Source organism: Pelophylax lessonae (assembly GCF_965119305.1).
Source record: "Pelophylax lessonae genome assembly, chromosome: 4".
Lineage (NCBI taxonomy): Eukaryota > Metazoa > Chordata > Amphibia > Anura > Ranidae > Pelophylax > Pelophylax lessonae.
The window spans coordinates 471,909,001-471,921,398 of record NC_138771.1 but is presented as its reverse complement, the minus strand read 5'-3'; the positions used below and the strand labels follow the sequence as shown (position 1 = coordinate 471,921,398).

The window sequence follows — 12,398 nt, the reverse complement described above, 5'->3', positions numbered from 1 at the left end:
ACCCGCAGCAAACACGCACAGGACCCTTTTTGGCAGCCGCATCAGGATCGGATCGCACAGCGGTTCACACTTGTGCGATCCAATCCTGTGCGAACTGCAAGATCGCACTGCGATATGCGATCAAACTGGGGGTGTCGTTAAGATTACATTGACACCCCCAGCGTATCGCATATGGCAGTGTGAACTGCCGGGGGTGCGTTTGCGATGCGGGAACAGGCTGCGGATTCGCAGCCTTCCCGCATCGCATTAGTGTGAACCGGGGCTCAAAGAAAAATGCATCTTTCCGACTCTCCAAGCTCTCCTCTTGTATGCTGCAAACAGCTGCTGGTTGCAGTCCATCACTTGGTATAATCCAAAGGAAAATCGGCACGTAGATGAAGTCTTCACAGGCAAAACTTTGATTTGAATCCCATGATGACCATCGGGTGAAACATGTCAGAGGAGTGTTCCTGGGGGCGTGACCATGGGCTAAAGCTTGTTGGCTGGATATTGCGAGCTTATCGGCTGAGTTGTGACTGTAAGGACATCTATCATCAGTGTGCAGCTTTTCCTTTGCATTATTCTGATTCAGGCTGATTGGCAGAATCAGAGATAATTTGGTGTTCTGATAAGCAGTGTCTCTGTCCTAAAGGGGTTACTGGCGGGTAATGTCTGGCTAACCTGCTTGATCATATCTGACCAGGCTTTGCTTGATATATCCGTTTCAATTCTGGACATAGCATGCTTTTCGTGCGAAAAAAAGGCTAAAATGGCACAAAAATTTGAAAATTATCTTTTTTTTATTGCTGTTTGTGTTACTTTGGTGACATTCCTTCACCTGTTCTGGGGTAACTTCTGGAAAGGACAGGAAATCTCTCCAAAGCGAGGGGAAATTCCATCTTGTCACCAGAAAAGATTTTCATCTTGTTTTTCTGTTCTGACGTGAACTCTAAAATTTTGGATTTCTCATTATTTTCATGGACACAGACCGCAATAAAAACCTGACCTCTTCTACCCCTTCCTCCTTGTGCCATTTAAAACTTAAAAAAAAAATAATAATAAATTGTGTGAAGTACTCTTTTCCAATCTAAACATTTGTATCTTTCTGGCCGCTTGCTTATTGCCATATTGTTAGCATCAAACTACTAATACCAGTCTTGTCTGTGTAAAGGGTCTTCAATGTTAGAGTGCGGGCCTGTCAATAAACTACTCCTATCTAACTACTCTGACCCCTTATGTGGTGGTAGTTGGTTTGTCTTCTGCTGGTGGTGGAAAAGACAATGTCCCTTTATGGAACGGAATGACAGTTCCAAACTAAAAATAATGGTTTTCTGTATTCAGAGCTTGCATCCACATCCTTTATGAACCAAGGGCTGTTTTCTCAACTGCTGATTAAGACAGGACTGATGTGTTTATTCATGTATATTTATGTTTAAATTATTTTGCTTTGAAAGCCATTTTTTTTCCTCATCTTACATCTTGATTGGATACAATAACACTAAAAGTTCACATAGATGTGAATGCTTGCACACTTAGTAAGTGTAAGTTGGATCCAGCTCCCTAGCGTCCCCTGGCTTTTACATTCCAGTGCAAGCATCGTAGGAGTCCAATTATTTTTTCATATAGCTAATTGGTATATGTTTGGTGGCACATTTTAAAATTTAAGTCCACAAGTGTAAAACTTGTTGGGTTTGTATTTGCAGATTAAAATGTAAGTAAGATAAAACAATCACAGAGCACATAATAACATGTCTGCTTAACATTGGCTTTTACCATTTTTAGCATTCCCCAGCTTTTTGCGCCCCCTATTGCTGCTGTACTCCCTAGAATATATGCTATGGGTACCATTTTTTTTTAAATACGTAAGCACCGGATGCTATATTATCAATATCTGTACTGTATACAAAATGTTAAGCCCTTAATGTGAATATGAAATATACCTATTATGACATTTAGGGAAGTCTTGCAGATGTCTAATCCTGAATTTTTTTTTAGAAAGAAAAAAACTTTAACTCTTTGGTGCCACATTTACCAGCAATGGGATGCATGTCCGAAAAAATCTCTCTCCCGTATTGCAGATAATAAAAGCATGTTTAATATTAAAGTAGCTTATTTAACTGAACCTCATGCAATTTGTTAGAAGTGATTTAAAAGTTACAAAAAAAAAAAAAAACCTGTGCTCATTTACCAACATATGGAGGCATATCCTCAACTCCATCTTGGACTTTTCCGCTTAATAAATATGCAGAGAAAATTTCAGTTCCTTTGGTTTCACCCCCCATCTGAGCAACAGCACGATGTCTGGAACATTAATCATTTGTGAGCTTCATAAAATTATTTTTTTTTTTCCTTCAGCATTTTGCAAATTACCGAAATAACGGCTCTTTGTAAGTTCTCCAGGAAACTAACAACAAAAACGCATTGAGTTTTATTTTTTCTATTCTCACCAAGCTTTTTTTGCCAGGATCTCAATTAGACAGGGTGCCACGATGCCATTAGGCTGACAACTAGTGGGGTAACTTTCCAGCTGCAGGACATCGCAAACGGACACAAAAGGGCGGTGGCATCACTTTCCCGCTGACTTCAGCGTTCGGGTGATGCCAACTGCTCCAACTCCAGCCGGATTCGTGGCAAGGAAGCTCGCCGTGTGCGAAAACCCAGTGACAAGGCGGCACAGGTGGGGTCGTTCCATGTTTGTAAAGAGAGCCACAGTGTGGCAGGGCCTAGCCTGTATGTCTACAGGGCACATCAAATGTTGTGCAGCAATGTAGACCTATGGGATAAGCTCATAGAGCAGTGAAGACTTCAAAAGCATTTGTTATCTAAGTTGTGGTAATATTTCCTACCAAAAAATAAAATCCTGGATTACTAAAATATCTAAGATGGAGATCTAATCTCCTCTTAAAGTGTATGTCCAGCCAAGAAAGGTTTTTTTTTTTTCTTAGTTTTTGATGAAGTGGGGAAGGGCTAACCCACCTGTCAGATTTGTATTGTTGTTTGGGGCTCTGTTAGGTTTATCATCACCTCCTGTCCTGGTGACAACATTTTACCACACAGGAAATGAGGGGAGATCTTCAGCAGCAGAAACACAAATTCTTCTTTTTTTTTTTTTTTTTTTTTTTCAGTGGAGTAGGGGAGAGCTACATTCCCTATCAGATTTCTATTTTCATCTATGTCCCTGTTTCAGATCTTCCCTAAATTGCTTTCTGGGAAAACCATTGTCAGCAGGACGGAAGGCAAGGGGAATGATCACTAATGGAGTCCAAATAGCAGTAAAAACTCTGCAAGAGTTTTCATCTTACCTCACTCTATCCAAAATTGGAAAAAATGTTGGCTTGATATACACTTTAACCCTATTCAGGACTGGTGGTAATGTACTGAAGATTGGGGCAGATCGGTTTTCTAGTCCAGAACTATAAATTTCAAACGTTCTGCTTTAGAGCAGAATATATTTTCTGTTTTTGTTCCATGGATTACAATTAAAGGGTTTCATACCTGCAGTCAGCTTCATCTTATTGGCTTATATGGACCCTGCAGCAACTTCTTTTGAATGCATGACTTTGTCTTTTCGGTTTCTTCCTGTGCTTTCCAACCCTGTGTTCGTCATCGGGCACAGCCGCTTCTTTTGTCCTTTGTGGAGATGGTACAGCTTTGCCCTTTAGAGACAGCCGTATCCAAATAAGGCTCCATGTACACGGGACGCTGGAAATGGTCGTTTAGGAGCAGTTGGGCGTTTTTTTCAGAAGCCCCTGAACCCATCTACATTTTATCTTATCTGTTCATGTACACCAGGTCGTTTACAGTCATTTGCAGGCAGTTGCGTTCAGGGACTGTTTTTAGAACGCAATTATTTGCGTTCGAACGTGTGTTTCCCGGCGTTTCAAATGCACAAACGCGTCCGAACGCATCTGAACGCGTCCGAACGCGTCTGAACGCGATGACCCGCGTTTAGCGTTCGCGTTTTTTCATTTTAAAGGGGAATAATTTTTTATGACCTCTAGGAACGCTTCTAAACGCAAACGCCCGCAAACGCTGCTAAACGCCCGCTAAACGCGGGTACAAACGTGACTGAACGGACGTTTCAAACGTCCTAAAAATTCCAGCATTCAAAGGGACTTTTAACAACGTCCCGTGTACATGGAGCCTAAGTGGAGCTATAGAATGTCCAAGGGCAATGGAGAGAAGCAGCTCTTCTGATGATATAACAGCATGGCAGCAAAGCACAAAATAAATCCTGAAAGATAAAGCTGTGCATTTTGTGCAACACTTTTCAGAGGAAATTTTACCAGCGAATAAGTAAGCGTCATTTGATTGTGGTGAACCCCTTTAAGTAAAGAAGTTTGTAACCCCTTCACCCAACACATTGGTAATTTACAATGTGTTTAAAAGTCCTGAATAGCGTTTTTATATTTGGTGATTTAGCATGTGTTTTGTCTGTCCTAGTTTGTTAGATGTTTTTTTTTTTTTTTGTACTGCCTTTTTTTTTTTTTTTTTATTCCTAAATTTCCTAAACAAAAATATCTACTAAATATAAAATATACAAACAGACCAATTTAAAGCCAACTTGCTCTAAATTCTGATCCTTTCATGGCAGGAGTCAGATTTTGTCGGCACGTGTCCCTTTGCCGGAAATGGATTTACCTGGACTGCTAGCTCCAAGGAGTTAATGTATTGACCATTATCAAGAATCAAATTCAGTTTATGAACTGTTTCTTATGATTGGCAAAAGAAATGCACCGCCGTTTCATGTTTTATGTTGTATTGATTAAAAATGGGAGAGAGAGAGTATCTAAAGTTATGTTTTATGATCGTCCATTAGGGTTTGATGTAGAAGGATTGCCGTCTGCTGTGTGGCCCGGAGGAGAAACAGAAGCACTAACACGGTTAGAAAGGCATCTGGAGAGAAAGGTAGGTAGAATGTCTGTCTGACTTGTGACCCATAGAAACCGCTCTGCTTTAAAGATTGAGAAAAAGAACATTCTCATATTTGAAACCCAAAAATACACCAGTAATAATTTTCTCCTTCCCTTCCTGGCCTGGCCTGGTTCTTTACTCCTCCTTTAAGGACCATTCACACCATTGACATGCTTTGCCTGGGTGCATTGCACGGTTTACTTTTTTCAGCGCTTTAGTGAAATGTCACACGTGACAAAAATTGTACGCACCGCGATGGCATTGTGATGCAGTGGTTTGTGTCACAACCCAGAGAGAAAAAGTACTGCATGCGTTTAGCCTTGTCTATGCATGGAAGTGCACTGGAAATGGCTAATAACACAGCCCCATTTCTTCTTGTGTGAATGAGCCCTTACGAAAATGTGTGTGCTGAATAGCAGTGAAAGGGGTTGACAGCTGGCTTTATTTTAAAGGAGACTGAAGCTCAATGTCTCTCTTAAGAGTCATTGGTAATGTTGCTAATGCTACTAGCCTACAGGCCCGAAAGGAACTGTATTTCTTTACCGTATGTATCGTAATCAGACAGTACAGGATACAGGCATAGTATTCAGACCCTGGGCTCGTACCTTCTGATGATTGGACACTGGCAAGCTTTTGAGCACATGCCCATGGGCACCTCATCTGTACCCCTACCCCAATCTAAGAGTGCACAGTTTTATGCTAGTGTCCTTAAGGTGATGAACCTTTTCTTCTTCCCAGAGAAATCACTCTTGGCTTAACTGTGTTTTGTTTTTTTATTTTTATTTATCTTTAAAATTTTCAAATTCTCATTGCCTTCTAATGCCCAAATTTGAAGCAGTGCCTCTGGATCGATGCAGCCTCATTAAACCTTGGGAGTCAGACCCCATGCTGTGACTGGGCAATAATTGTATTTGCTACAGTGTAAACCTTTCAATTTGGTGCTAAAACTCAACCATATAGTCCCGGTTCACACTACTGCGACTTGTCAGGCGACTGGTCAGCCTGACAAGTCGCGGTCTATTCTGTGCTACGGGAACCGTTCTAATAGGAGCGACTCAAGTTGCTCCGACTTAGAAAATGGTTCCTGTACTACTTCGGAGCGACTTGCAATGACTTCCATTATGTGACTTTACAGGTCGCCCCCCAAGTCGGATCGCCTTAGTGTGAACCGACACTTAAAGCTCAGTGTTGGGTGGATGACCAGTTGTGCATTACAACACAGGTCGCACATTTTATTACCACTTCTACCTAGAGCCCATATAGGGTACTCAAGCACTTCCTCACTGCAGAACAGTCTACCCCCTTGCTCCAGGGCTTAAGCTCCCTCTAGCACTAGTCTCTGCATCTGATTCTAGCTTTATTTCAGGCAGGCAAATAGTGGCCTACCTGAAAAGAGCAGAAATTTCTGCATCTGTCATAATTCCATTGACAAATACCATTTTTATACAAACCTCGTCTCCCAGGACTCAAAGTCCACACCTCTTCTACTTCCATTTTATTTCTAAAGCAGATGATCTCCAAACCCCCTTCTCAAGAGCCTTCATCTCCTCAAGACCCCGAGCACCTAACCTCATCTTAGGCTTCAGCTTCAAAACCTAAGTTCAGCCCTTATTTTGGCGCCAGATTTGTACCACAAAGCCCAGTAAGTTTTCCCCAAAGCCCTCTTCCAATTGATGGGGCACCCTCACTCGTAGGAGTGGGGAGTAGCCTGTTACAGTTTGCCTCTCTCTAGGTCACAGACGTCCAAGACCTGTGGATTCAATTGATGGTTTCAAAGGAATACAAATTAGAGTTCAAAACTCTACCCCCTCACTGTTTTCTTCTCTTAAATCAACCAAACACTGCCCAAGGACCATAAGATGTACAGAATGCCCTAAACAATCTATTGTTCTATTAAATAGTTGTTCCTGTACCTCCACTTAACCGGATCAAAGGATTTTATTTAAACCTGTTCACTGTACCAAAGCCCACTCAGGGTATTCACCTATCCTGCACTTTAAAATCCCTCAACAAATACCTTCAAATTCCAATATTTTGCATGGAATCCAAAAGGTTGGTAATTACCCCTCTGAGACGGGAGGAATGCATGGCACCCAAAGACATCCAAATTTACTATCTATATTTTCCCGTTTACCCACCTCATCAGCGCTTTCTGTGCTTTGCAGTGGCAAACAATCACTTTGTTGCACTACCACTTTGGCTTATCTCTTGCTCCCAAAATGTTCACAAAGGTTTGGCACCTCTTGCATTTCTCAGAACCCAGAGCAGCCAGGTCACAGGCGATCTAGATGACCTTCTCCTGAAGGATTTATAGCCATCAGCAAAAGTCCACAGGACAATTCAGATTCCCAAGGCTTTTAGCTGGGTTAACCATTTATAAAAAAGAAAAACCGGCTCTCCAGCCTTCTTTTTGCCTTGAATATTTGAGTCGGACCCTAAACACTTCCCAAGCAAAGGTTTACTTCTAGAAGAAAAACACAATCTCAGAGCCCAAGCTTGGGTATTGAGAATGAAGAGACCGCCCACAATGAAATTCTCAATGAGAGTTCAAGGCCTCATGGAAGGTTCCTTCAAGGCTTTTATCATTTGCCCCATTTCATTCAAGAGCGCTCTAACACAATATCTTGTTGACCTGGAACAAGCATGCGCCTTCTTTCAACCTACCCATGCCAAGAAAAGAACTCCCTATTTTAGTTGGATTTCAAGTCTAGCCCTAACAATAGGGAAGACTTTACTTCCCTATCACTGGAATAAGACATAACAGACCTAAATCTTTTCAGGCTGGAGAGGAGTGTTTCAGTCCCTCACAGTCCTGGGAACATAGTCACCTCTGGAAGCCAGGCTCCTCGTTTCATTCTTGAAGCTCAGGCCAGTTTAGATGGCTCTACAACACTGAGCCCCCTTCTACAAGGACACCCTATCAGGGTGCAGTCATACAATTCCATGCCTGTGGCTTACATCAGCCACCAAGGGACACCAGGAATCTGGCAGCCTTAAACAATCCAGTTAATCTCTTGGACAGAAACTCACTGTCCAGAGATCTCTTCGGTCCACATGCCAGCAGTGGAAAACTGGAAAGAGGACTACCCCAGCCACCACTGCCTTCCTCAATGTGGAATAGGTTTTTCACCCAGACGTCTTTAATCTGTATAAGAAATCGAGGACCCTGGATGTAGACATCCTACCCTTCAGATTCAGGAAAATATCTAATCGCTTATGGTGCCTTGATCATTTCCTGGTTGTCTTTCACCCTAATCTGCTCCTTCCCTCCAGTTCGAATTCTGCCGCGTCTGCTCGAAAAGATTGAGCAAGAGATAACAGAATTTCTAATTGGTCTGAACTGGCCCCAAAATAGGCTAATACATATACATACTGAAACTTCAGCAGACCACCTTTGTCCTTTTCCCTGCTATCTCAAGGCCCTCTATTCTCTTCTGCTCCACAGTCTCTGTCTTTAACAGTATGGCTGTTGTAGCTTGGGTCTTAAAATAGGGGGGGAATCTCTAAATCTGTTCCTGCCTTGCTACGAGAATACACTTCTGAAAGATGTACCATCGTACTTACAAATCCTTCTTTGACTTATGTGAACACTTCAGTCCCAGATTTTACTCTGTGCTTCACATTCTGGCCTTCCCACGGTCAGATCTTAATGAGACCTAATGATCTGATGTCACAACGCACGTCCACCAATCAGAGCTGATGTGCTTCCTTGTTTTGATGTACTTCCTTGTTTTGGCTTGTAACACTTTATCTTTGTAAGTATTTGTTACTAATGCCAAGGTGTCTTTACTTTATTACATTGTGTGGGGTATTTTTTCTTTTTGATTTGGTCATGCTATGCTGATACTGTGGCTTCCATCTGAGGATCAAAGGGGTGTGGCCGGAAGGGTTTTCACTACCTTTTCCATATTGATTGGACCATTGTAATCGGTAAACACATCTGAGCTCCTACCGTTAAGGGGGCTTGGCATCTGCAAAGATGCCTATGGTGTATGTTGGTGTAGGAAAGTGTCACTGGCCACACTATATACCACAGCTTTAGACATCACACACTATATCACATCTACGGATGCTGGATTTCTTTATATAAACATATTTTAATACATTTTTTTATCATACCTGCCTGAAAAAGTGGTTTTCTGTTCCAGCTTTAAATACAAAAAAATGTCATGCCCAAATAATTTTTTTTTTTTTTTTGTTAAGCTTTACCTTGTCTGACCATACAGTTTTTGCTTGAGATGCCTTACCTAATAATTAGCATGTCTGTCAAAGAACACTTTTATTTTCACCAGTATTGATGTTGTTTCTGGTAAAATTAGTCTTAATTGTACCTGCTGAATTTTTTTTGGCTTATAATATATATTTTTTTGCATTAAAGGCTTGGGTGGCAAATTTTGAAAGACCTCGCATGAATGCCAACTCCCTTCTTGCAAGCACTACAGGACTTAGCCCTTACCTCCGGTTTGGATGCCTCTCTTGCCGTCTGTTTTACTTCAAATTAACAGATCTTTACAAAAAGGTATAGTTATTAAGCACTGCTCTGGAAAACAAAGAAAAAAAAAACCCACAAAAGAGTTCTCAAAATAAACAGGAGGCGCAGCCTACGGTGGCCAACCAGGTGTTGGATTTAAGTTGAGAACTAAATGTTTTATTTTTCTTATTTCAAAACTGATCATCATCAATCTCCACAGAAATAAAGCTTACAAGTGACTATTTATCCAGTTTTATCAAAAACATGCTTTGTGGATACAAAGTCTGGCATGCATATATGAAACACTATATAGATGTTTTGAAGCAGAGATTAGATAATAAAGCTATTTTATTAGAAACAGATTTTTTTTTGTAGAAAAATCCTCTACACAATACAAATTTTAAATTTTCTATGTAGGTAATTCTAATATTATGTAGATGTGCCTTTCTCATCCATGTAAATAGCAGGGTGATTTTTTTTTCCCTTTTTTTTTTTTTTTTTCTTTTTTTCTTCCTCAGCATCTATAAAGATAAAAGCTTAAATGGACCTGTAAACATTTACATACAGCCTTAGTCTGTAAATACATTATAGCTAGTTTCACACATACAAGGGTGGGAGAAAGCATGCTATTTTGCATGCCTTTCCTGACCCCCAGGAAAAACATGTTGTTTTGCGTGAGAAAACCTGGTGTGTTTTCAGGCGCATAAAACCACTTGGTGCAGCAGCTCCATGGGGCCAAGTTTTTTTTTTTTTTTTTTTTTTTTTTAAAGGGTCAGGTACTTTTTCGTATAGGTACAGCAGGCCTAGTTAATAAATGGCCTGCTGGCTGTTGCCGCACAAATGTGAGCTGCACCATGCGCACAAATGTGAACATAGCCTAAGTGTAGCAAAAGGTCTGAAATGCTGACCTTTCAATGAGAAAATGCGATTCTGTACAGCGTGCTGTGATGAGCTGCATCCAGTGCAGTAAAATGCTGATCACCGCACTGTGGGGTTGATTTACTAAAGGCAAATAGACTGAACTTGCAGTTTCTCCAGTTTTGTAAATGAGGGGAAGCTCTGCTGACTTTCATCATCCAATTGTGCATGCAAAAATGCATGCAATTGGGTATTCTTTGCCAAGTGAAGCTTCACCTCATTTACGAAGTTCTGGAGCAACTGCAGTTTGAAGAGTGCCACCTTATTTGCAAAGTACATAGGGGTTGATTTACTAAAACTGGAGAGTGCAAAATCCTGGTGCAGCTCTGCATGAAAGCTAATCTGCTTCCAGGTTTTATTGTCAAACCTCAATTGAACAAGCTGACGTTAGAAGCTGATTGACTACCATTCACAAGTGCACCAGATTTTGCACTTTTCAGTTTTAGTATATCCAATCCATCGTCGATTTGCCTTTTAGTAAATCCACCCCATGTGTGAATTCAACCTTAATAAATCTAAACAAGACTGTGACATTTTTTCACCTCACCTTGAGAGTAGCTTTAATAGCTTTATAATATTTAGGTATAAGTTAATATTAAATCACATCTAAAAATTGGTAAGGTGCTATATAATGTTTACTTTTGGGTTTAATACCGCTTTTAAATTAAACCTGATTTAACTATAAATAGGACACACCTTTAGTGCTTAATGTGTCATTGTAAGTGTTTGAATGGTATGGCTCCTGGAAGCCTTTTTTTTTTTTTTTTTTTTTTTTTATACATAATGCAAAGTAAAGCTTAAACAAGTGAACAAAAAAATGTATTTACTTATAAATTTGTTTGCCTCCTGTTCCCATTTCATTTAATGTTCTGACTAGGTGAAGAAAAATAGTTCGCCTCCTCTCTCTCTCTATGGGCAGCTTCTATGGCGTGAGTTCTTCTATACTGCAGCCACAAACAACCCACGCTTTGATAAGATGGACGGAAACCCCATATGTGTTCAGATTCCATGGGATCGAAACCCTGAGGCCCTGGCCAAATGGGCTGAGGGCAGGACAGGTTTCCCATGGATTGATGCCATCATGACTCAGCTCCGACAAGAAGGCTGGATCCATCACCTGGCACGACATGCTGTGGCTTGCTTTCTCACCAGAGGTGACCTGTGGATAAGCTGGGAAGAAGGAATGAAGGTATACTATTGTTTACTTGTATGAGTACATTTGAGTGGACCTGTGCTTTGCTTGTGTAGGTTAAGAAACAAGTTTGTTTACTTTAGCCTCTCTTCCCCCTCACAGTGTTGAAGGAAAAAGTAAGTGAACCCTTGAAGATATTAGCTAGTTAACCCTCTTTGGACAGCAATGACTTCAAGCCAGCGCTTTTCGGTAACTCTGAGTCAGACCTGCACAAAGTTCAGGAGGAATTTTTTACCATTCCTTTTTACAAAATTTTCTCTGCCACATTTTTAGAATGTCTGGTGTAAATTGCTCTCTTAAGGGTAGCAATCTCTTTGGGGTTTAGGTCTGGTCTCTTACTGGGCCATTCCCAAAGGCACATTCTTTTTTTCTGAAGCCAGTCTGTGGTGCATTTACTTTGATGCTCATTGACCTGTTATCACATTTTATGGAAAATTACTACAGAAAACCAAGGGGATAATTCCAAGGGGTTCACAATACTTTATGCCACTGTAAATGTGGGAGAATAGTAGAAACTATTGTTGGCGCTAGTTGCATTCATAACATCTATACTATATATTTTGTTTTTCTGTTTATCTACATTGTAGACTTCATGATGCATTGATTTTACCTAAACATCCAGATGTACATTGATTTGAGATCATTATTAATATGTATGAATGGACTTGTGATTAACCCAGTTATGCTTTTAATAAAGAGGAAGTGTTTATGTATGCCATGACCTAAAAAAAACCCCGCTTTTTATTGTACACAGCAGGGCACCCACAATCTAGAAAATTGCCAGGCATAAGTGAGGATAACACATGAAAAGAAATTGCGTTCAAGTTAAATGTTAGTAGGTCTGCTGATTGTACAACCCATCGCAGGGGAACGGTGGGATACAGTAATGGTGACCTAAAACTTCAGATCACGCGATTGCTGTAT

General features: G+C 40.7%; 1 protein-coding gene across 2 annotated transcripts in view; it reads left to right on the top strand.

Moving 5' to 3' along the window:
* Positions 1 to 12,398, top strand: part of CRY1 (cryptochrome circadian regulator 1) — a 69,273-nt gene that overhangs the window by 35,929 nt on the left and 20,946 nt on the right. For both annotated transcript variants that reach the window (XM_082255332.1, XM_082255331.1), the window contains exons 5-7: positions 4,799 to 4,887; positions 9,272 to 9,412; positions 11,160 to 11,471. In XM_082255332.1, coding sequence (XP_082111458.1) covers positions 4,799 to 4,887; positions 9,272 to 9,412; positions 11,160 to 11,471 — 542 coding nt within the window. The remainder of the gene's footprint in view (positions 1 to 4,798; positions 4,888 to 9,271; positions 9,413 to 11,159; positions 11,472 to 12,398) is intronic.